General features: G+C 35.1%; 1 protein-coding gene across 2 annotated transcripts in view; it reads left to right on the top strand.

Annotated features, from left to right (window-relative positions):
• The window catches only part of LOC109079954 (NT-3 growth factor receptor-like), a 200,647-nt gene that overhangs the window by 157,165 nt on the left and 15,958 nt on the right, over positions 1–27,524 (top strand). For both annotated transcript variants that reach the window (XM_042715165.1, XM_042715164.1), the window contains 3 exons: positions 14,251–14,381; positions 17,355–17,527; positions 21,836–22,079. In XM_042715165.1, the coding sequence (XP_042571099.1) occupies positions 14,251–14,381; positions 17,355–17,527; positions 21,836–22,079 (548 nt within the window). The remainder of the gene's footprint in view (positions 1–14,250; positions 14,382–17,354; positions 17,528–21,835; positions 22,080–27,524) is intronic.

Genomic DNA, 27,524 nt, shown 5'->3' with positions numbered 1-27,524 from the left:
CTTTACCTTGACTAACAGATGGTTCTCGAAGTAATAAGTGGCCCCGTTTCTCTAAACCCCTCCACTTGACGCACAGGCTAACTCAGTAAGCCAGAGAAATCATATGAAGTGTGTATATAAACCCCCAGAGTTACGCTATACAAACCGCATGAGCCTTTAATGGCAAAATGACTGATTTATAGTCTGCCAGGCTTGTGTTTGTGGGTGTTTACAGCAAAGGTTTTGAGAATGTGCATGCTAATAGATTAATAGCAAAGGCTTCTTTTTTTATTCCTTTTCATTTCCAATACCTCTTCTTTTTCACACGCAAGACAGGAATATATCTTCTATATATTTTTCTATCTTTATAAAATTGTTATTTTTGTTACTACATTGTGCTCCAGGATAAACTCTCACTACAGTAGCACCATTTGACTACTTGTCAGGTCAACAGGGCTATAGAAGTATTGAGATGGATACATTGGCTACAGTACATACAAAGACACACAGCTTCATTATTTCAGGCTGACTAAATGCAAGGCCTGTACCAGTGTTGGCCAAACTCCGTGAAAGCTGTGAACCCTTTGTTCAATGGCCGTCAATTACCCAAGCCTTTCCCCTGTAATCATCTCTCTCAAGACTTCCACCCTGAACCTTCTGGCATTTTAGCAGTGAACTCATTCTACCCCAATTAGCCATTAAAGGACCCCACAGAATTTCACAGCACATTTGAAAATACAAACTTCAAGTACTGAAGAATATAGTCTGTACATTAGCTAGCAGGAGTTTTTGTCACTAGGCATAAAGATCTCTACTGAGAGTTTTGAGATCAGAGGCGGAGCGAGAGTTTTATACATGGGGTGAACAAGGCTAATTCAGGGGGTCCATAGACCACTACAGAAAATCAGTGTATAACTCCAACCTGGCATAAAAAAGCATGAATATATCCTACCATTGCTTATTACTTCATATTAACTCACATTATCTATACATTCCTACCGTAACTTCAATTGTTAGCGTATTGGAACTTATTTCTCTTATTTCAATCATCTGATTTACCAGCGGTTGGAGCAATAGATCTACAGTAGTTCATATTAGACCATTTTAACATTATATCTAGCCAATACATTTTTATTAATTACAATAAAAAAAAAGAGTAATTATATGAGTAAAAATATAATTAATAAAATTTTTGCTAAATTCTAAGAAAGAGTAATTATATGAGTAAAAATATAATTAATAAAATACTATATTGGAATAGCAACGGTATACTTGTATATATAATATATATATATATTTATTATATATATTATATATATATATATATATATAAAATTCTCCTCTAGGGTAATATTTGCTATATATATATATATATAGACACAGACACAGACACACACACACACACACACACAAACACACATATATACATACATACACTAAAAAGGCAATAAAAGTGACAAAAGTTTTAATTATTTTACATTTTTAAAATACATACTAGATACTAGAGAGAGATTTATTAAAAAGTACATTACCAATTAATATGATCTAAAAATATATTTAAATATAATATATAATATAAATATATACATGTATGTATTTTAATATTATATTATTTATATTATTTTAAATTATTTTAAAACATTAAACAATTTTTTTGGGGGGGGGTGGATTCAAGGACTCAAGGATATATGTTTTTCATTCATCTTTATGAAGGAGGATATTTTTTTTAGTATTGTCTGAAACCAAAGAGAAGAGAAAAGAACAGCCTTATCTGTTTTGACAGAGCACCTTTGCCTTTGCTTTCAAACGGCATTAAAGACGATCTTCTCTCTTATGTCTGCTGGCAAGATTAGAGAGGAAGAGCTCTATAAAGTGTTACAGATCGTTTACTGCTGTCGTTTTGGTGCAGAGAGGTTCAAAGTGAAATTCTGTGTTCATTAATTTTGAGTAAACTGGTTTTGCTTGTTATTTCATCTTTGCTGATTGCATACGAGACGCTTATTTGCAGTGAATCTCCACTAGTGGTTGCCCAACTGGTTTTGCTTCCATGGCAAGTGATCGTGTTTTTGAGGGAAAACCAAAAAGTACAGCTCAGTTGCACAGCGGGAGCCATTTTGTAATTTTCCCATGCAGTCACTTAGATTTGCATGCCAGAATAACCAACAAGAGCAAAAAAACTGTCAAGGAATCCGTACCCTCAATAGCACTCAATCTCATTTTACTGGAATGCATATTTCCACCCTGTCGGGCCAGAAGGAAGCCCTGGAGGCCAGATCAGTAAAGTGGGACATTTATCTCCAACCATTTAGTCAAAACTGTCAAGCAACATCCAGTTAAGTGTTGACCTTAGTCAGCGGGTGCAAAACCAGTGATACACCAGTATCACTGTAATGTTTTTACCAAACTGACATAAGTGAGGTATACAGAAACTGTTTCTTATACAGAAAGTATGGGCATGCCCTGCATATTTAAACATAAAAAAGCCTGGGAAAGCATTTCAGTTTGAAATTGCTGAAGTGTCTGTGTAAAACGACACTCTAGAGGGCCTTTTAGAAACTTATTTACTTCAAACAACTCCAATACAAACACAATGCGCTGAAAAATATGTCCTTATTTTCTCTGCTTTTGTGCTCCAGACACAAAAAGCATGATAAACTTCTGGCTCACTCACCTCTGGAGGCAAAGGTTTACCTTTATAGAATTGTAAATCATGGTGGACAAAGAATAGTGTCCATCTTGGAAGCAATCCCGTGTTGTTACAGTGGAAATATCGTGATGCACCATAGCAATAGATTCAATAACAGCTCTGAGGATGCAACAAATGCTGTTCATAGAGATGAATACAGACTTATTTTCGAGGCATGGGGAATCAGGATATAGCTGTAAATGGATTTCGCTTTTATGATCTGAAAATGTCTTTATACATGCCTGTGTAAGAAGATATTTTGAAGACAGTTACAACAGTTTTTATCCATGCAATGAAAGGGAATAAAAAAGTTTTATATATATATACATTTAAAAGAACCAAAGACTTACACTACTTCAGTCTGTGTGCACTGAATTTATTTAATACACAAGTTTCACAATTTGAGTTTAATTACTGCAATAAATGAACTTGTCCACGACATTCTAATTTATTGAGATGCACCTTGTATATATATATATATATATATATATATATATATATATATATATATATATATATATATATATATATATATATATATGTAATGTATGTATGTGTGTGTGTGTGTACACTACCTTTCAAAGGTTTTTTTTTTTTTTTTTTAAAGAAATACTTTTGTCCCGCAAGGAAGCTTTAACTGAATCAGAACTGCTAGTAAGGATGTAGACATTAGAATGTTAAAATGACATTATACTATTACAGAATATTCTATTAACAAAAAAAAAAAAAAAAAAATGGATGTTGATCTTGGTAAATGTCCTGCTTGAGTAAATCCCATTAAGCTTAATGCCGTATCACAACTTTTCATCTACTTTTCATTCTTGCACATTGATATGACTCGACTTGATGACACTATCTAAATCTTCACAAAAGCCACATTCATGTCAAATGATTTTTAAATCACAGCACTTTATTAATATGTTCCTCTGACATTCCTCTCTTGCCAGAAAAGAATCGAACCCATCTAAAAGACTGATGAGCTTCTCCGGTGAACCATGGGAAGCTTTGGCTGACAGTAATTGTGCTGATGGTGCACACCTTGTGGCCGGCCTTCTCTCATTAGCTACAGGTGTAACCACCGCAGGAAATTAATCCTTATTAGGGAGTGTTGAAGGGGGTGCGACTCTGGACGCTTCTGCTGGCCTAATGACAGATACATATCTGCCCGAGGTCCTATTATTCCTTCAGCCCCGGCTCTGCCTCCTGGCGCTCCGGTGCTGGCGTTTAAATGAATCTGTATTTTTATCATCTGTCAGTTTGTATTAGATGATAGCTTTAGATTTCTTGCAGGACATAAACGGAAAGCCTGTTTGGTAATGGGAGCGCACAGTGCAGTGGGAATGATGGAATGCGAGCATTGAAGGAACAGATTTCCAGTGCGCTAGGCTCTTTTATTTGAGTCAAGGGTAATCATTTTGCATGATGTTTGGAGAGGCCTTATCTTTTTAACTGCTTCCCTAGGCTGTTTTAAAAGACAGTACCGTAGTTATGGCAGATCCAGATGGAATCACTTATTTGCATTCTTTTTGCTGATCAATGTATCTCAGACTCTAAAGCATGTGGGCTAAAAAGCTATGTCATTCCGTTATTAAATCAGTTATTATATAATATACAGTGTTTATTCCAAATCTGTAATTCTCCTTTAATTTAGTTTTAGTAGCCCTTCAAGGTATTGCATTATTGCATATTTCCTCGATTACATATTAAGTTTTAATATAGATCTCATATATATATTAGGGCTGGGTTTTGACACAAATTTCAGAATTCGATTCGATCATCCTTCACAAGCTTGCGATTTGATTTTGATTCAATATCGATTGGTTTCTATATACATAAGGTACAGGATATGGCAAATTTTCTCGGTGCTTGTTACGTTTGAGTTTCAGGCTTTTTTGACATGTCATTTTAAGACTGTTACATCACCTGAAAACGGGAAGCCCTCGGAAACCAATTTGAGCCGCGTCTTTTATGGTGTTCAGACATAGCTAATCTGTGATAACCAAAAGACGCCTATTTGTTCTCCGCAGAGCTCACAATGTGTTTATTGAATTTTTGGTGTCGAGAAAATGCTGTTTAAGCTTTGCCGTCTGTACCACCTGTCGGAAAGCTCTTCGTCCTGAGGGCTGACAGGAGGCTTTGAAGGCAGCTGAGTTTTAAATCGCTTAATGATCAGACAAACTATGACAGATGCGATCTTTATAACCGTGTCTGAATGAGATGCGAGTCGCCCGATCCTCTGGATGAGGTCATCATGATCCTCTCCATCTGGCTCACTGCACTCTCTCTCACTTTTCATCTTCTTCCTCTTTTCCTCCCACCCTCTCGCCTCCCTTCATCCCTTCTCTCACGCTTTTTTCTTTGAGCCAGGAAGCCATAGCAGCATCCCATCCGGAGCCAAATGCCAAATCATCAAAGGAAAGGATACAATGATTAGGACCATCAGGGCCATCTAAGGCAGCGTCGGGTTCTCTGTTTAAAAGCCCCTCACTTCAGGGTAATTGGTAGGGTGGTACATCCCATATCCCACCAGTGAGCGATCGCCGCTCTCCACTCTAAGATCATGCACTGGAAATGAATTTGTCCCAGATGCAATCAATATCAAAAGATTGATTTGAATCCGAGCTCTCTACCCCATCTCCAGATGTCATGCCCCCTTCCTCTCATCCATCTATGTCTTAATCTCTTCCTTTTGGGGCCCGGTGCATGAAATGTTTACATGGACTGGGATAGTTTGAGGCTTTCAGATCACGTGTTAAGCTGCATCAGTAATGATGGTCTCAGTTCTAGATCCAGTTGGCTGCAGTTGTGTTTGAATGTTGAATTTAGTTTAGTTGGTTAATGTTACCTCAAAGCGAGTCTAGACCCTGTTAAGAAGTCTTCATCTTCATCTTCCATCTTAAATGGTTTTATTAATTTTTGATTATTTTATTTTTTTTACTTTTTTTTTATGTATTTTATATTATTTCTTTATTAAAAAATAAAATTTAAATGTTGACTCTAAATTTTGTATGTTGATATCCAGTGAACTATTTTTAAGTACTGAGTCTGTAGTTTCTCACACTTAAAACACTATATATATATATATAGATATATATATATATATATATATATATATATATATATATATATATATATATATATATATGTATATATGTGTGTGTATATATATATGTTATATATGTGTGTGTATATATATATGTATATATGTGTGTTATATATATATATATATTTATATCAATATATATATATATATATATAATGAATAATTTCTACTATCCATATATATCTATATGTATATATCCACTGCTGTTCAAATATATATCCTATATATTTAGAGAGAGAGAGAGAGAGAGAGAGACACACACACACATTACACACACATATATATATATTATTATTATTTTAGGTTACACTATATTTTACGGGGTCCTTGTTACAGTGTAATTATATATTTAAGTACTTTAATATTAATTAATTACATGTACTTACTATATGGTTAGAGTTAGGATGAGGGTTTAGTTTAGGGTTGCATGTAATTATGCATAATTTATTGTTAGTAGTAGGTAGGTGGTTACCTTATTATTATTATTAGTAATATTATAACTGTATGGACAAAGCAATTGAAACAAATATTTTCCTATGTGTTCCATAGATGAAAGAAATCATAAAAATTTAAAATGACATGAGTAAATGATGACAGACTTTTAATCCCTTTACTGTACATAAAACATGGTGCACTACAAGGAGCTGAACCTTCCTAAAACCAAAATCCAAAAATTGCCCCTGAAAAAATGTGAAAAATCTGGTAATATGACAACTTAAGTCGTGCCATGCTCTCTCTTGAGTTGTTTGCCCTGTTGATTGCCTGCACCTCACTATAAATGCTAATGCATCCCCCACCAACTCATTAAAACATTTTTAATTGCAACATAGTGGCGTAACGGACATTTGCCAGCAATGTATAACCTTCATCACTTCTCCTCATCATCCTTCCCTTTCCTCATCCGTTCTCCCACAATATGCTGCATAATAAAATCATTAGGCCACTGCCATTGCAACCTAATTAATTAACCCAATAAAGCAGTAAATAACCTAATAAAGCAGGTATGTGCCTGACGTCGCTGTTTTGACGCTGTAACTTTAATGCATCGACCTCCGTTGTCTGACGCCCGAGAGACGATGTACTAAATCACAATTACCTGGGGCGAAACATCGAACGGTGCGCATGCTCTGTGGATTAGCCTTGTTTGGTACACAAATTGGTTTGTATATAAATCTGGTTGAATTAAGTTTGTTGACTTCTGGCCCGGTGTGTTTTCAATGTTTAATGCATTCATTATTTTCGGAGACACGACTCAAGCTTTTTCATCTCTCAAGAGCTCATCGGAAAAAGCCTATTACAGAACCTGGTACACAAATGTACTTTCAGGTATAGGATAATTGAGATCACTGGGTCTAAATGTGTGTGTGTGGGTGTACATACACTGTTTACGCATACACAACAAGGGATGATGTACACAAATGTACTTTCAGGTATAGGATAATTGAGATCACTGTTCGAAACAGGTTGAATGTTTGTCAACTCCTTTGAGGCAAGTATTAGAAATCTCTGCTTCTCACAGGATTTTTTTAAATTTCAAAACTTCTAATGTACTTGTATGTTGCCGTGTATGTACAGTTCAGATCAATGGAGATGCATAGATGGATCTTTAGATTAGTTTATTTATATATTTCTGTATTAGATAAACATTTCATACATAATTATACATTGTATATTTGTATATTACATATATTAATATCTAATAGAAATTCGTTTGTACACATGGTTAAGAGCATGTATGTACTTAATCATTTTATATTAATATTAATTTTATATTTAATATATATATATATATATATTATATATATATACACACACACATATATAAATACATACATACACATAGAAAGAGAGAGAGATGGACAGATATATATATATATATATTCTATATATATGGGATACCTATATATATATCTAATACATAGTATATATATATATATATAGGTATATATAGGTATAGATATAGATATAACTATATAAAGGTGTAGGTATAGATATAGATATATAAAGGTATAGGTATAGATATAGTAATAATTCATTGTATGGTAGATATAGCTAGATAAGGAAGATTGTATGTTACATTTTTTATAAACACCACACACAAACAATCTACTGTCCAAAAGTTTGGAATGATTACATGTGATTGAGCTATCTATCTATCTATCTATCTATCTATCTATATATCTATCTATCTATCTATCTATCTATCTATCTATCTATCTATTACAATTTATTAATATTACAGTTTAAAGACAGAAATTCTTTAACATTTAAAATTAGATTTTTTTATTGTGATAGATAGATAGATAGATGATAGATAGATAGATAGATAGATAGATAGATAGATAGATAGATAGATAGATAGATAGGTTTGTCTGATCATGAGAAAGCAAATAAATAAAGCCGTTTTCTGTTGTTTGATTTTCTGAAATTGTCAAACAATAAACACTTCTAAATTAAAGAGCTACTGTATGAACTATCGTCTGAAGCTAGCATTGCACCTTTTAATTTATTTCCTTCTTTAAATGTTCTGATTTCCTCTTTTTGTGCTTGAAAAGCGTCACAGTCATGGCAGATGATTACAACTCTATCTCAAAGGCATTTTCATAAAATCTATTTCAATCTACATCGATTTCAGCTGTGTCTCCTGTGCCACAATAGACGATCAAGTACCGCTGTTGCAATAATGTTTTTGTGTTTGTGTGTGTGTGTGTGTGTGTGTCATATTCAGTAATGGCAATAGACTCTCATGTAAACATCCTGGCCTGGTTGGATATGCTCTCGCTGTCTGGTAGTGCATGAAAGACTAACTCATAGTGGAAATTGACACTCATTGCTCGCGTTACACCACCACAAAGCTCAAATCTCATTCTTGAGTAAATCTTTTCCATGAGAGCAGCAGAAGCAGGTGTTTCATCTCGCAGCCATGTTTCTGTTCAGTTCACATGTAGGCCTTTGAAATAGTGTGTTTGGATCTGTCGTACCAGGCTCTATCTGAAATGCCCCTGTAGGAAAGACCTGGGGAGAGATATTTATCAAAGCAATGCATACAAGGAACGCTAAATAAATCTGTGATATCTCACCAGTGAATAACCACACGGAGCATATTTCACCTGGTGTTGACTGGGTTTTAAAAGGATCCGTCCCCCATGAGCTGTATTTTCTCACCTACATGTATCTACTGTTTGAGATGCTCTAAAGCATGCTTTTCCCGACCAGAGGGAAATGTAGAGCTAAGGAGATAAAAAGGAGGAAAATGACATGATTCTGCAATAGTAAAAAGCAGGCCTTACATAAAACTACCTGGACTGAGTCTGTTGAGGTGTTCATTTCTCAACAGGCCTAAATCGTGAGCTGGAGATGCTTTGTTATGTGTTCTTGTGGGAGGAGAGTAAGGAAATGGCACAGTCGTGTGTATGTAGGACACATGGTTGTCAAGTGGGCTGGTCTATGCGCTGCAGTCTGTCTTCTGACAGACAGGAAGAGGGTGTGCGTGTGCATTTACTGACAGGAACACGTCCCACGGTCCCCTCCAGCAGTCCTTGCGGGGCTGCTTCTGACAGCCGGTCCCGATAGTAAGCAAAAGATGTAAACACGCAACTAGGGATGCCGCAGAAGACAGGCTTGCATTAACCTTGCCTGCAAATGGCTGCACACCCCCATGCTTTATTAATAGTATCTTGAGGGCGCTTGTATAGCACGTGTGCTCGTTTAATCAGGATGTGAAAAAGTAACACTTGGACATCTTTGCAAACACAACATGTGGCCTTGTCACGCAGAGCTCTATTTAGTGTGGGTGTGTTGCTCTCAAAGTGCAAGTTATTTTTAATTAGGCTGTAAAACATTGGCGAACAATATCTCTTGATGCACACTTTACTTTCTTGGCTTTCATGTTTGTTTTTAATCAGCCAATCAATCAGTTAGTCAATTATTTTTCATTCAAATGTAATGGACTCTGGTAAGCCTCACAAAAACTGTCAGAAAAAAACGTTTGAAAATGAAAATTTGCAGGAAATTTACTCTCAGGCCATCCAAGACATAGATGAGTTTATTTCTTCATCGGAACAGGTTTGGAGAAATTTAGCATTACATCACTTGCTCATCTCTGGAGTGAATGGGTGCCGTCAGAATGAGAGTCCAAACAGCTGATAAAAACATCACAATAATCCAACACGACTCCAGTCCAACAATTAACATCTTATAAAGTGAAAAGCTGAATGTTTGTAAGAAACAAATCCAAGACATTTAAAACTTCTTATGGTTGCTTTTGCCTAAAATACAAGTCTTCTATCCATAATAAAGCTTACTCCAGTGAAAACGTTGTCTCATCAGAATCAAGAGAGACTTTTATTCTGACGGCACCCATTCACTGAAGGGATCCATTGCTGAGCAAGTGATGAAAAATCTGTTTTCCCATGAAGAAACAAACTCATCTACATCTTGGATGGCTTAAGAGTGAGTACATTTTCAGCAAATCTTGATTTCTGGATGAACTATTGAGCTATTAAAGCTTCAAGTTTTCAGCATCAGTGCTCCAGGAATATTCCATTTCCCGCTTTTGTTTTCTCCATTGTTTCTCAGTCTTCAGAGACTGTAGCATTTTAAAAGGAGTCATTTACAAAAGAGTCGCAAGTGCATTAAGTCATCACACAGTAGGAAATGACTTTGTGGCTGACTGGAAATGAACAGGTGCTCTTTCAGGTTCATTTAGCGTCAAGTGATTTGGTGTGGGTTTTGTGCGTGCTAATTATGTTTTTTTGTTTTTATTTTTTTTTTATTGTGTTTTTTTTTTTTCTTTTTTTTTTCTTGTAGGGTTTGGTCAGGTCCGTTGTGTCATTTTCAGTGAGACTGAGTAAACATCTGTGGGAAAGCGGTGGGGGTAAAAACGGCCTAATTAGGATGAAGACCTGTATTCCCAGCTGCTCACTATGTTTAGACAGACGACATCTAGTGTGGGTAACCTCTTCTCCTGAGTGCCTTCTCACAATGCAACCTGTGAGGTGAATGCAACACAACAGTTGGCGTAATAAGACAATTAGCCTGTGCAATTTGTAACTTTCTTAATTGCACTGCAAGCTGAAAGTGCTTCCAACGCACCCGTCCTGCTAATTGTGAACCTATCACTCACTAGAAAATGGAGAATAGGAGATGGAGAAAACAAAAGGCTGTTCACTCTCTCCATCTTTGTCTCAGGCTCTCTCTTGTCGTCTTTTTCTGTCCTGATTAAATACATGCTTTTTATTTTTAGTTTGTTTGTAATTAATGTGTTGTTCGATCCTTTGTTTTGTTTTAATCTGGTGCCTTTTTGTTTTTGAAAAAACCTTCTGTGATGGAGATTCGTACAATCGAGTGTGCTGAAATATTTACCATTGTTGTTGGACGCCTGCCACAATGTGGAATTGCCTCAGTAGCCCTAAATGAAATTGTCCCTAATATGTTTCTGCTGATTAGAGCCTCTGCTTAGACGAAGAATGGGGTATAATACAAAAGGCTATCCTTGAGTGCTGTCCATTTACCAATATTTGTTTTTTTTTCCCCTTTTGAGAATTAGCCTTCGTGATGGGGGAAAATAGTAGAATGACTCGTAACTTTGGGCAGTAAGTGTTGATGTTGGATGGTGGCTTATCCAAAACTCCTGTTTGGAGTAAATAGCAGATGCTGTCTTGATCGGCCATATGGAGCTCGCTGCCTCGCAGCAGACTGAGAGCTGGGAATGGAAGCAGGTGGAAGGTACAGAGATTAAAGACCTGCTCAGGCTGCTTTACATCACTGTAAGTTGTGCTTCGGTAGCCGTGGTTAAATCCGCTCAGTTTGATGTTTCTGTTCATGTTGAAGATGGGTCATCACCTTGTGTGCAACATTAGGGAAGGTTACTTGTAAATGCATGCGCAATGTGTTACTCCTAAAAAAGTAGGAAACTGCATTGCTTTGGGCCTTATTCAAACAATAAACGAAATGAATTTATTTGTACATGGTGTACATGTTTTTTTTTTTTTTTTAGTCGATTGTAATATAGATGCAATTTTAATAAATAAAATAAATTAATAATAATTAATTACATGCATTTTATTTATTAATAATAATGTAAACCAAAGTGAAATAGCTTTTAAAATACATGTACTTTTTTTTTTTTTTTTTTTACTTTTTTTACAAAAAAAAAACTGTTATAGGAGCTGTTAAGGTGTTGCTTTTGTTATTTTTCTATATAAATAAACTCAATTAATAATAATATATAACATTAATATGTAATAAATAGTAAATACATAAAAAAAAATATTTACTAACATTTGTTTCTCTGATTGTCAATCTCAATGTATTTTTTTTTTTTCTGTATGCCTTGGTAAAGCGCTTTGAGATGTAACTTTTAAAGGCGCTATAGAAAATAAAGTTTATTATATATTATTATTATTATTATTATTTGTTAAATATTGAATTTAAAAAAATTAAAATATAATAATATTAATAATAATAATAATTAAACAAAAAAATAAATAGCATTTGCAATATTTTGAACTTCTTAAATGTGAGCATTTTACTTGATTGGAATATATACATTTATAAAAATAAAACATACAAATATACAATTAAATAAATATTGTATAACACAGAAATATATTTTTAAAAAACTCACATAATATTTTAAATTGTACTGTTTATTTAACAAATGTATGTATTTTGAATTATTTGAAAAAACATTCATGAAAATGTATTATTCTCACAAATTTCTGTATGAATTGATATCATTACATTCATTTGACATTCAATTCTGTAATGTGTTTTGTTAATGTTTTGTTCTACTAGTGTTTCATGAATGAGGCCTATTGCCAGTAAAGGTAGTAGTTACTTTTGTGTTATTGCCAATTTTACAACTCTTATAGAATAGAAGCTTGCAACTGTTTCTATTCACTTAACACATTTAATGTGGTTATTTTAGTTTTTCTTCCTGACATAGTTTGCATGCAACAGCTAATACCCTGTACGAGTTCAAAACACATTACCTCAAACATACCATTGACAGTATACTACAAAACCAAACAACCCCCCTGTTGGAGAGCTTTTCTTTGTTGATTTTCATTTCTCATGGTGATCCACTATATGTTGTTCTATCGATCAAATTTCTTCATAACATCCAGCGATTATCTGCACATCAAAGTCAGACAGGAGATGATCATCTCTAGATTATCACCTGCTGTCTGTAATGTCGTGGCAGTATTTATTAGGGTGTTTGAGGTTAAATTCCTCACTCAAGGGCAGAGCCGCAGTAAAGCTCAGCGGGGACTTGAACCGGCAGCAGACTGGTTGCTGCTCCATTACCCTGCCCAGTGGACCAAGCATGGTTTCATTCATCTCTGTATCAGAGGCAAATCCACCTGATCTCTTGTGTTTGGATCGTTTCATACTGCAGCTCCCGATTGGCACTCACATGAAGATTTGGATGTAAAACGATGCAATTGTGTGTGTGTGTGTGTGTGTTGAGTAAATGTGTTCTACAGGCATATGTTTGAGCAGTCAGGTTAAATGAACTGCATTCAGAGATCACAGCAACTATCTAGAATACAAGTTATGAAAGTACATGAATGTTATAAAACAAATTACATCAAAGGGGTTGGCTCAGTGTGTTTTGCAAGGTTATATGGCCTTTTATAAACTCATTTACAATAAAATTTGATGTGAGACTTTTAAGACTTGATTTTGTTTTTAGTTGACTGGAATAGGAATGTAAATAAATAAATAAATAAATAAATAAATATTCACTTTATATAATTTTTTTTAATAATAAAGAGAATTAATAATAACAACATTTTGGACGTTTTTACTTGACTGGAATATTAACTATATAATATTAAATAATTAATAAAATACATAACGTTTATAACATTTCTAACATTAATGCATTTATTAATGCATTAATAACAAAAAAAGTTTATTATAATTATTATTATTATTGTTATTATTATATTTGTTTTCTTTTACAAATTTCCTTTTCACAAATTGAATTATTTGGGGAAAAAACATTATTACTAATTTATTACTCTAACAATTTTTTTTTTTATGATTTGTTAAAAGATTTTGTGATTTTTTTATTTTTATAATAATAATAATTATTATAATAGCTTTTTTTATTATTATTATTATTATTATTATTATTATTATTATTGATGAGTCATGCAAATTAAGACCAGGTGCATTTATTGAAAACTGTAAATAGGTTAAATTTTTATTTCATATTGCCTTTAAATTTCTTCTAGTTTATTTATTTATTTATTTTTATTTCATGCACATTTTTCTTTCACTCGACATGTCATAAAAGTCAGTTTTTGGTGCTATGTTCCTTCAACTCACCTGATCAGCCTGAGTGACAGCAATCCGACTCATGAAATGCACACGTTTCTCAATCTCTGTTTTGCAGCACCAGGAAGGACAGGAAGACTGTCGCACAATCCGCTTAATCTCTCTCTCTCTCTCTCTCTCTCTTCCCCTCCAGATGTACAGCACATTAAGCGCAGAGATATCGTGCTCAAGAGGGAACTGGGCGAAGGGGCCTTTGGGAAGGTGTTCCTGGCAGAGTGCTATAACCTAAGCCCCACTAAGGACAAGATGTTGGTGGCTGTCAAGGTAAGAGATGATCCTTCCATTCCAGCAGGGCCGTGGTGCTATCCAGTTACACAGGACTCATTCCAAAGGTCAAGCCCCTTTTTCCATTCCCCCTCGAATGACATATAAAGTTGATCCCCCTGTGCCCACCATAGAGGGCTTTCTTTCGGGGAATGATCCCGAGACGTCTTGGTGGTGGAGGATCTGTTGACTAAGATCAATGATGGAAAGAGCTCTGCTGTGCTCCGAGGAGAGATCAGCTACAGTAGCATTTAATATTTGCCATTGATATAAGGTTTGGGAGGATATTAAGATATTGCAGTGCTGTGGTTTAGTCTTCATGACATAGACAGAGAGGAATGAGTCACCGCTGTGGGCAGACGGTTCCTGGATAATGCTTTAGCATGGTTTACCACATGGGACTATTCACTAAGGTCAAGGAACTCAGTGTCCAGTGAGCTGAGGCGCTCTGTTGAAGACTATTGAAGTGTGTCAGTTTGTCTGTCAGTGTAGAAATGTCAACGTTTCAAGGTTTCACAGATGCTGACTTAACAGATGAAGTCAAACATGTAATATTTTGTTATAAATATATAAAATAAAGATCTTTACATAGTGAAGCTTTAAAAAAAAAAGTTTGCATTTCGCAATTTTGACTTCTCTGTTTGGGTTATATATGTCTAGTCATAATGTTACCAGCACCCAGAGCTCCCATGTGTTCCTCTTTTTCATCATCTTTGAGATGATATTGGCTATCATGTTGTGGATCTTTAGTTCAGGTCAGCTTGAGAAATAAATCTGGAGCAATAATACTGTCTGCTAGTGATGGTTTATCATCCCTCAAAACATATTATTCTGGAGAAGCTGTGATCAAGGATGATGGAGCTGACGTTTTCTTTCTGATGGTGTCAGATGAAGATTCTAATGTGCAGAAGAACACAAGTAGCTACATGCCCTACCACCAACCCATTGGAAGAAACTTATACTAATATCTTAGTTTTTTCTTTTAGTCTTGCTTCTCAGATTTTTCAATTCTAAGAAAAACAATTGGATGACTAATAATACCACTTAAAAATAAAATTAAGGTATCATTACAATAAAAGGTGCAATGAAATAATAAATTATTAACTCACTTGTCAACCTGACACATTTTTTTTAATTCATGCTTGTATCCATTTCTTAGTCCATTTGCCAACTGCTTTTTTTCTATCCTTTTTCCAAAGGCTCCATTAATATTAAAAATATCTGATGGTTCAGAATAGATCCCAAAGATGTCTTTGATTAGTGTAGTATTAAAGATATTAAAAAGTCTCCAATAGAAAGGCAGAGATCTCAATAAACAAATTTCTGTTCTTGGAAGAACCTGAGAAATGAGTTTGAGCTGCAAGCCATTTAATTTCATAGCTCTATACTTACACTTTCTTTCAACAATGGTGTAGTTTTCATCTATTTTTATTTCACCTAAGGAACTCTAGGAGAAACATCTGGTCTGTGGCAGAGTTGAAGACTTTGATGAATAATTGATGTGTATACTGTGTCTTTTAAGGTTTGAAATCTGAGCAATAAAACGTTCCTCTGGGAAGCTGCTTGGCTTTGTCGGCTTCATGGAGCTCTATCACAGCAGCTGTTGTTTGAAAGCCGTCCAACTCAAATTCAGAGAGGTCAGGTTTTTCCTTGTATTTTGGCCAAAGAGCTGCCAGCGTCTCTCTCGTACCTTTGCTCTCCCCCATCTCCACCTGATGCCCAAGACCTCCAGACCCTTATTACGAGTGACAGCCCCCCAGGTGGTGCTGGATTCGTCCCCTCTGCTCTCTCCAGCCTGTGCAGGTGGCCAATTTCGCAACACAGGGGTAATAAAGCATTATGGATAGGGAGAGATACCTTGCCATCTGCGAATTGGTTCCCTCATCCATCTCCAGCGCATGAACCTCTTTGCAATTCCTGATATGGATTAACCCACGGTAGCTCTAATTAAAATTAAACTGTGAGCTCTGAGGGCGAAACGCAATTATAACATAATTGAAGGAGCGATTTCTCACAAACACACTGCGATGCAAGTCTGGCTGCGAGAGGGACTGGGAAACCAATTGACATATCACAGCCAAGGCTGCAGAGGGGGGTTGTTTTTCCGTCAATGACGAGATATAAGATGACAAGAAGACGGATGTGTACAGGCAACTATTTAATCTTTCAGAAAAGACAAAGACAGACACAAACAAATCAGAGATGCCATGCTGGTCATTTGTGCATCTTCTTTGGTGCCCTGATGTTTAGTCCATGAATATGTGCCTTGAAAATTCTGAAAAATATATGAACTTTTATGTGATATGAAATGTGTTACATGAATAATTGAAATTACTTTGGACATCTACAATATCTGTGCAGTATTTGTGTTAACTCAACTATGTTTTGATTATGCATTCAAATCTATGTCAACGTTTTAAGGTGTACCAGATCTGGACATTTATATTTTGTTGTGGATATTTCCCTATATTTAAAGCACTGTGCAATAATATTTGTCAACTCATCTACATTTTGATTATGCATTTAAATGTATTGTCAAAAATAGCTCTGCATGCTCCATTGGTTTGTGGCATATTGTATGTTTGGGATTCATAAACCATTAGAGACGGAACCGTTTAGATCCAGATTAGTTGGAGCGGTTAGTCTCATTAACCTGATTAATTGTTCACTTGAATTATTTATTACCGACTGACTCATTTAAGCCCCCTTAATTAATTTACTTGTACCAAGAGTATCAAAAAATAATAGCAAAGGCACATTTAATTCTTGGACATACACAATATATCCAATCATATTAATGATTTGTTTTTGAAATACGGATTTTAATTGAACTTTCCCCCAAAATATCTTTGGTTTCACCCACAATGTTTTAGTATCTGGCTATTATTGTGGTTATCAGATGAAGAAACTGACCGTTTTATGTATTCTTATGTCTTATGACGTCTTATGACCATCTTATGTATGTCTACACAGACCCTGAAGGATCCCACCCTTGCGGCGAGGAAAGACTTCCAGCGGGAGGCTGAGCTGCTGACCAACCTTCAGCACGAGCACATAGTAAAGTTCTATGGCGTCTGCGTAGACGGAGACCCGCTTATCATGGTCTTCGAGTACATGAAACACGGAGACCTCAACAAGTTCCTTAGGTTTGTGGCTGTTATATTGCAGGAATCTTTGTGCTTTGCTTGTGTAATGATCAAAAATACAAAGGGAATCAGTTGTTATTGATTGAGGTCACAGACCAAGGTCCCTATCATACAAACAGCGCAATGTGGCGCAAGGTGCGGCGCAAGTGTTTTTGCTAGTTTCAGCCTGACGCAGTTCTCATGTTCCCGTCCTGCCCCACGTTGTTTAAATAACAAATGCATTTGCGCCCATTTGTGCGCCCATGGGCATGCTGGTCTACAAAAGAGGTGTGTTCAGGCACATTGTTGACACATTGCTATTTTGAGAAACTGAAAAAAGACTGCACCATAAACCAACTCAAACCTCGTATAAAGTCTGGCGCAATATTTTTTCTTTGTTGTTTAAAGAGCACGTTAGTAACATGCCCCTGTATGTGTAAAGTCTGGCGCAATATTTTTTCTTTGTTGTTTAAAGAGTTTTTTTGTATGATGCCCCTGTATGTGGGTGCACAATGTTGTTATACCCCAAAAACACCCATTTCTCATTAAGAGAATAGGGAAAACCTGTGTATACCATGCGCCCTGGCGCGTCGACCGTTTTCCTGTCGTTAGACTAGCAAAAGTGGATTCGGACATGCCCCGAGTGCACCTGCACCGTGTGCTTTAGACCATGCACTTAGATCGTTAAAATATGGCCCCTTGAGTAAAATAATTATAGAACCACTGAATTCCGATGTGATGCTCAGGGAATTTCATAGTTTTACGAGACCAGAATTTCCCAGCCTGAGGTTCGTGATGAAATTGTGGTGGGTTATGATTATGACAGAAAGCCAAATTAATTTTAAAATATATACATTTTTAATTAAATATTCTAAATGGGAACACAATATAACACAGTATATGGGTAGCTGATGATACACACACACACACACACACATACACACACACACACACACACACACACACTGGGAACATGAAGTACTATAAAAAAAAGAAGTTAAATGTGATTATCATGATTAATCCAGGTTTTTAGTATATTTTTCTACGTGGCAAAGAAGTTACCAGTAGGTGCAGTAGATTCTCAGAAAACAAACAATACCCAGCATTCATGATATGCATGCTCTTAAGGCTGTGCAATTGGGCAATTAGTTGAAAGGGGTGTTTTCAAAAAAATAGCAGTGTCTACCTTTGACTGTACAAACTCAAAACTATTTTGTACAAACATTTTTTTTTCTGGGATTTAGCAAATCCTGTGAATCACTAAACTAATATTTAGTTGTATGACCACAGTTTTTTAAAACTGCTTGACATCTGTGTGGCATGGAGTCAACCAACTTGTGGCACCTCTCAGCTGTTATTCCACTCCATGATTCTTTAACAAAATTCCACAATTCATTCACATTTCTTGGTTTTGCTTCAGAAACAGCATTTTTGATATCACCCCACAAGTTCTCAATTGGATTAAGGTCTGGAGATTGGGCTGGCCACTCCATAACATTAATTTTGTTGGTTTGGAACCAAGACTTTGCTCGTTTACTAGTGTGTTTTGGGTCATTGTCTTGTTGAAACAACCATTTCAAGGGCATGTCCTCTTCAGCATAGGGCAAACATGACCTCTTCAAGTATGTTAACATATGCAAACTGATCCATGATCCCTGGTATGCGATTAATAGGCCCAACACCATAGTAGGAGAAACATGCCATATCATGATGCTTGCACCTCCATGCTTCACTGTCTTCACTGTGTACTGTGGCTTGAATTCAGAGGTTGGGGGTCGTCTCACAAACTGCCTGTGGCCCTTGGACCCAAAAAGAACAATTTTACTCTCATCAGTCCACAAAATGTTCCTCCATTTCTCTTTAGGCCAGTTGATGTGTTCTTTGGCAAATTGTAACCTCTTCTGCACATGCCTTTTTTTTAACAGAGGGACTTTGCGGGGGATTCTTGAAAATAGATTAGCTTCACACAGACGTCTTCTAACTGTCACAGTACTTACAGGTAACTCCAGACTGTCTTTGATCATCCTGGAGGTGATCATTGGCTGAGCCTTTGCCATTCTGGTTATTCTTCTATCCATTTTGATGGTTGTCTTCCGTTTTCTTCCACGTCTCTCTGGTTTTTGCTCTCCATTTTAAGGCATTGGAGATCATTTTAGCTGAACAGCCTATCATTTTTTGCACCTCTTTATAGGTTTTTCCCCTCTCTAATCAACTTTTTAATCAAAGTACGCTGTTCTTCTGAACAATGTCTTGAACGACCCATTTTCCTCAGCTTTCAAATGCATGTTCAACAAGTGTTGGCTTCATCCTTAAATAGGGGCCACCTGATTCACACCTGTTTCTTCACAAAATTGATGACCTCAGTGATTGAATGCCACACTGCTATTTTTTTGAACACACCCCTTTCAACTAATTCAACTAATTGCCCAATTGCACAGCCTTAAGAGCGTGCATATCATGAATTCTGGGTCTCATTTGTTTTCTGAGAATCTACTGAACCTACTGGTAACTTGTTTGCCACGTAGCAATAAAAAAATATACGAAAAACCTTGATTATTCTGGTTAGTCACATTGTACTGCTATTATTTTGAACAATACTGTATATATATATATTTTTTTAAACCTTGATTATTCTGGTTAGTCACATTGTACTGCTATTATTTTGTATTTTTATTTTTTTTTATATATGTTTATTCTGCTCATCAAGCCTGCATTTATTTGATCAAAAATACAGAAAAAAAAATGTAATATTGTGATATATTATTACAATTTAAAATAATTGTTTTTATATTTATTATACTTTAAATTATCATTTATTTCTGTGATGCAAAGCTGAATTTTTAGGATCATTATCACATGATCCTTTAGAAATCATTCTAATATGATGATTCATTATCAAGGTTGGAAACAGTTCTGCTGCTTAATATTTTTTCAGAACATGTGATACTTTTTTAGGATACTTTGATGTAAAAAAAGTAAAAAAAAAAAAAAAAAAGAAGCTATGTTTTTTAAAATATAAATATTTTGTAATAACAATATACACTACTGGTCAGTAATTTGGGGTCAGTTTTTTTTTAATTATTTATTTTTTGTAATAAATATATACTTTTATTGTGAGTGGTTTTTGGTGTCAGTTAAAAAAGTGATAGTAAAGAAAATATATTATTAGAATATATATTATTAGAATTTTTTATTTTTTATTTTGAATAAATGCAGTTCTTTTCAACCTTTTATTCATCAGATATATTACACAGCAGAACTGTTTCCAACACTCATAATAAATCAGAATATTAGAATGATTTCTAAATGATCATGTGATAGACTGGATGTTACATGTGACACTGAAGGCTGGAGTACTGATGCTGAAAATTCAGCTTTGCATCACAGGAATAAATTATTTTTTACTAAAGTATATTCAAATAGAAAACTATTATTTTTAAGAGTTATTTTATAGTTATTTTATATTGTAATAATATTTCACATTATTACTGCTTTTTCTGTATTTTTTGATGAAATAACGCAGTTTTGTGAGACATAAAAAATAGTAATGTTTCCAAACTTTTGGTCTGTACTGTATATATATACATAGGTCCTGAAAAAAAAAACATATATATATTAATTATTTGGTTTTTATGGTGTTTATTTTGGTTTAGTTTTTCTATTTATTTTTTATTTTTTTAAGGATTGATCCCTTTTTCCTACTTATTTTGTTAAAATTATTGACATTTTGAATATTCTGCAAGACGTATGTAAACTTATGAGCAGAACAGTATATTTTGCCAGTATAAATTTCAGTGCCTTTTAAAGGCCAATTTAAGGTTGTTGTTGTTGTTGTTGTTGTTGTTGTTGTTTGCATCAACTCTGACATTTAAGTTTAAATAGGAGTGTATTAGTATGTTTGTTTTTAAGTTTCAATGCTTCTCGTTTTCTTGCCGTTGTGATGTAAAATCCAGCGTTGTGATGTCAGCAGGGCCCATCTGACTGTGATTGATAGGTTACAACCTTCCTCAGAGGTATTGTACAAGCAAAAGGAAGTGGATACAAAGGTTTACATGGTTTCCTACAGAGGCCTGTCGAAAAAGCAGAAATTGCATTTTCTTTCCAGCTAGCAGGATTATGGGGGATAACAGGTTTTGTCAAAACTGCTTCATACATAATGACACTATAAGGCGAAACATTTGTAAAAGGGCAGAGAAACTGGCAGGGATGCATACTGAATCATACAGTACACATTTCTTCTGAAGAAGAAAGTAATCTATTGGTAACTTTAATGTGTATTCCACTGACATATAATGGCGGCATTGGTTCATTCTAATTTTATACTTGCAGAGCTCATGGTCCAGATGCAATGATCCTGGTTGATGGACAGCCGCTGCAGACCAATGGGGAACTGGGTATGTCTCAGATGCTGCACATAGCCAGTCAGATCGTATCAGGAATGGTCTACCTGGCGTCTCAGCACTTTGTGCATCGTGACCTGGCCACACGCAACTGTCTGGTGGGCAACGGGCTGCTGGTGAAAATCGGAGACTTTGGAATGTCAAGAGACATCTACAGCACTGACTACTACCGGGTAAGAGCGCTTTGACTTTTGTAAATGCTTGAGCGAAGTACACTACCAATCAAAAGTTAAGTTAGTAGGAATTAGGGCTGTAGTACTCGAGTCCGGTCTCGAGACATTTTTCTGTCATCTCGGACTTGTCTCGGACTCGTTGGTGTTTGCACTCGGACTTGTCTTGGACTTGGTCATTGGACTCGCCAAATGTTCTCGCTGGTCTCTAAAAATTGCTATCCTTGTACAGCTATGATCAGCTGTTTCTCCATCTTGGTTTAGTTTTAAATTTTGTTACGGGAAAGGATGAAGCTTATTCGTTGATTCTTGTCACATGACCAGCGGTGCACTTGCTGCGTTCTAAAAAGTTTAGATGTTTCTAATTTAATTTTCTACCTGTTAGATTGTGTTTTATTAACGTCTACACCTACATAACCTTAAACTTACCCTTTACAATAATGAAATACTAATTAATGTTGTACAGTGTGGCAAATTAGGACTGTATTTATGTGCACATGCCCGGTTAGCGCCAAACGTATCCCTTCTAGCTTTAACTGCGCGCATGTGTCATATCCCAAGCTTTGCGTGTGTGCACTGCACCAAGGCATCAGTCATTTTAATTTTTGACCACAGACATGATGTCAGCAAACAGCAGCATGATAAAGTAAATAAATGTAAATAAAGTACATAAAAATTAATTTTATCCTACAGCTCCAAACCTCAGTCCTGGATGGCCAGTGTCCTGTAGAGTTTAGCTCCAACCCTAATTAAAACACACTTGAACCAGCTAATCAAGCTCTTACTAGACACACTAAAAACTTCCAGATAGTTGTGTTAAGGCCAGTTGGAGCTAAACTCTGCAGGGCATTGTGCCCTCCAGGATCTAATTTGGAGACCCCTGTCCTATAGAGTTGTTACTTTGCACATGCTTTTTGATCATTACAAATAATAATGTAAAATAATTTTCTTAGAATAGGAGATATGCTGTTTCTCGCATCACATATATTATCAGTAGTTAAGAATGTGGTCTTGAAGAGGATCCTTTTTTTTCCCTCTCATTTGGATTCGGTCTTGACCTGGACTTGACTTGGACTCAAACCTCTTTGGACTCGGTCTTGACTCAGTCTCAACTAGTCATGGTCTTGGACTCGAAAAAGCTGGACTTGACTACAGCTCTAGTAGGAATATACAGTATAATGCTTTTTGAAAGAAGTCTCCTATGCATCTCATAAAGGCTGCATTTACTTGATCAAAAATATGGTAAAAACAGTAATATTGTGAAATATTATTACAATTTAAAAGAACTGTTTTAAAAATGTATTGTATTTTTAAAATTTAATTTATTACAGTGATAGCAAAGCAACATTTTTCAGCAGCCATTACTCCATTCTTTAGTGTCCCATGATCCTTCAGACTCATATTACATATCTTAATATTATCAATATTAAAAGGAAAGTTTTTGCTGAATATATTTTTGGATACTGTGATACAGTTCTATTTGATAGTTTGGGGTAAGAAATGAATATTTGTATTCATAAAAAATTATGAAATATCATATTTATTGAAATTTCATGGTTTCCACAAAAATATTAAGCAGAAAAAAAGAAGCATTGTTAATAAGTGAGCAGCAATAATAATTGAGCATCAAATCAGCATATTACCATGATTTCTGAAGGATCATGTGACACTGAGGCAGTCTGAACCTATATTTATCTCATTGATTATTCATCAAATATCCACAAAACACAAATTAACCCTTTGTCAATTGGTGGCCTATGCTAGATCCTTAATTGCATGCATAATGACTATTTTTTAATGACTTTTGAAAAGTTATATTACTATCCGACTGCTTTAGTGCTTTGAAATACGTTAATTAAATTGTTTATTTACAATCATTAGCTTAGTCATACCAAGTGTTAATTAAAACACTGTTTAAAAAAAATCTGCTTATTTGCTAATTTAAGTTAATTTCAAGGAATTAAAAATACTAACATAAATACAAACAAAGACAGCCCATTAAACATTTGACCAACATCTAAATCATCATCATATATAAGCTTCATCATATATAAGATGAGCTACAGTATGACCATTTATTAGGTATTTTAAAAGTACATTTTAGATGTTAAAAGCACAAATTATCTTATTCTTGTTTTGCAAGAATAATTTTGTATACGTGGATTCACAACCATATTAGATTTAAATTGAATGATTATAGCTTTAAAGGGATTTTTTCGATGAACTATTCCTTTAAAGTTTGAGTGTGAATTCAGACTTTTATCTACACTACTGATTCATTCATGCTGGTTGGCTCAATTATATGCTTCAGATCCATTTGTGCTTCTACAGAAGATCCTCAATCAGAATCTTGTCTTTTCTTGACACAGACAGAGGCCTCTCGGTAGATTTGGCCTAGCTGACAGAGGGCTCAATTTGCAAGCCGAGGGCCCTAAATTAATAAAAATGTATGTCTTCACTTAACGCTCAACAAGAAGATGATTGAGGTGACGCTGAATATACAGAGTTCCCCTTTCGCTCGACTAGATTAAGTTGATTTGAACATGATTGTTCATCTCACTGCTTTGAATGTGTCTCCTTTTTTAGGGCACCGAAGTTAAATGAGAAATTTTCTTACTGTCAGAAGTCAAGGAATAACTCAGGAGCCAAACATAAAGCAAATGGCTCAGTTAGCATATATTCAGATTATCTTTATCGGTGGCTTGTGCTGGACTTTTAAACTGGGGAGACGAATGCCGTACTATATACATTATTAGAAACAAGCCACATTATTATTTTTTTATTATATTTTTTATTATTTTGTATTATTCAATAATAATAAAAAGAATAATAATAATAATAATAATGTTGTTTTATGCAGATTATAATACAAATATTTTTTTTTGTATTATTTTGTGATTGGTTTGTTTATTTTTGATTAATTATTTTTTGATTTATTTATGATCTGTGTTAATATTTATTATACCTTTTTTTAACATTACTACATTGTGATGACAAGCATATGGGAGACAATTATACGAAATACGCAATTATTTATGGTGTGAGAGGGGGGGGGGGGGGGGGGGGGAGAGATTGTGAGAAAGAGGGAGAGGTTGTTTGAGGAATTTTTGATCAGAAAGTAGAATTTTTTTAAATGCTTATCCTTCAGTAGACACGGGCTGTTGCTGTGCCCCTAGCATCAGTCCTAATTGCAATGGAGGAAATATGTTACATTAACAGTAAATGTCAAATAGACCATTGCATCTCATCTCACTTAATATATTATGTGGCTTACTTTCTGTTAATGGCACTGTGAAATGGCAGATTGCACTCTGCAGCACAAAAGAGACAGTATTAAATTTAACATTCCCAACAAACAGGAAGTGACCCAAACCCAAAATATACATGCGGTTGAGATAGCATGAGATATTACATCCAGTACAAAAAATCTAATGATGAACAAATAGTTAAAATTAAAATTTATATCCACTTTTATTTATTTATTTTAAGGATTGTTTTTGGGATTATTATTGCTATATTTTTATTCTTATTATTTTCATGCATTATTATAAAGCTGTACTGGATTCCTTTGAGTCAAATCTGCCATGCAGAATGCTGTTTATGTGCCATTTTTGCTGCCTAGGTAGAGTCACTTTGCTATTAGTTAGCTGTCTATGTACAGTAGGAATCAGCTCGCTAGGTTTTGGAATCAGAGCTTTTATAGCTATTCAGATTTGGATATCCTCAATTTTCACATGAACGCAAACCTGATCTGCAGGTCTGTCTTAGCAGCTTCCAAATGCAATAGGCTCATACATCTCCGAACAGATATAAACCAAAGTGGCATCCAACAGCACATCATCTTTGACACCGCTGACATTCTGACGTGTTCTTACTCTTCCTCATTCATGTAATGATTGTGGCATATAATCTCACTGGCAGAAGGTGGAGAAGCTACAGATGATTTGGAGTTGCTCAGGTTTTCTTTGTCAGAGTAAATTTGCACTGAAGGCCATGATGTAGGAACCAAAAACCTCAATTCCCTGCCAGCATTACCTGGCAGAGCGAAGTCGAGCTACCTTGCTTCAAATCCATTCAAATGTCTAGGGCTTACAGGTTCTCCTATTAGGTTGAAGGACTTGAATACTCCATTAATTGAAATAAGTAATAATGTATATATATATATATATATATATATATATATATATATATATATATATATATATATATATATATATATATATATATATTTATTTATTTACTTATTTATCTTTTAATGCATCTTCTGAAACCATCTAGTGATATGGAAACTACTCGAAATTCCAATCACATGTCTATTTCCTCGACGCACTTTCACTTCTGACGAGCACTCGTTTAATGACATCATCTCTCGTCAGCTGTTCATTGAAACAAACATGCTATTGATTTTAATATGCATTAATTACCACTATGTGATTCCCATTCTCCTCATCTCCGATTCTTCCCCCCTCCAGTCTCTAATTGTGTTGCCTTTCATCGGTGCCCTTTCAGATTGCGTTGGCATTTTTGTCACCACCCTGCCAGTTCTCATTCCGATCTCAACGAAGCCCAGCAGACTGATTTACATGCATCTGCAGTCTCGTCGTTCCACCTCTGAAAAGATGGTGGGAAGCAGTCCGGGAGAAGCTATTCAGATGAATAGAAGTTCAATCATTGCAGTCGATTCAATTTCCCAAACACTCGAGCACAAACATACACTAAACAAAAACAATGAATATGTCAGCGTTCAGATTAGCATACTAACATACTGCTGTTACTATTTCTGCCATATAGTATATATGGTTGCCTATTCAGTGCACTTTTCTGTATGGATACACTGAAGTATACAACAGAGTACATTGTACAGTGCACTCACTCAACCTGTGTGACGGTAGACCTGGAATTAAATCCGGAATCTAAATTCAATAAAAAAATAACAGTTTTCATTTCCAATTTAAAACTGGATGCCACTCGCATGTAATGTAATGTGACATGTAATGAAGCATACTACTGTTTAACTTTGAATAATTTTGAATTAACTTTGACCTGAATGACCTTCTTCACATTTTTAAAAGAAAATGAAGGCTGTATAAATTGTATACTGCACATGTAGTAAGTATAAGGCTAGTAATTCATAACAAACATAGCTTATATCTTTTGGTTTAAAAAAAAAAAAAATAGTTATGTGGACAAAAGCATTTGGCTAAATTCAGAATAGCATACTACACTAGAAAAGTATGAATTGTAGAAAAAATTGGATTCTGAAAGTCCCATGTAACTTATATGATAACTTTTAAATATCTCTCCTGCTGTGAGCTTGTATAAATGATTCTGCAAAAAAATCTCCACCAATCAAAGAATCAAAGCAAGCAAATCATGCCTAAAGAAGTCCACCTACTTCCATGAAGCAGTGTGAATAATGTAATCAAGTCAGTCTCTCTATGCTCTCTT

This window comes from Cyprinus carpio, chromosome A25 (genome assembly GCF_018340385.1).
Source record: "Cyprinus carpio isolate SPL01 chromosome A25, ASM1834038v1, whole genome shotgun sequence".
Taxonomy (NCBI): Eukaryota; Metazoa; Chordata; class Actinopteri; order Cypriniformes; family Cyprinidae; genus Cyprinus; species Cyprinus carpio.
Note: the sequence above shows the minus strand (reverse complement) of the source record. Positions and strands in the feature narration are given on the sequence as shown.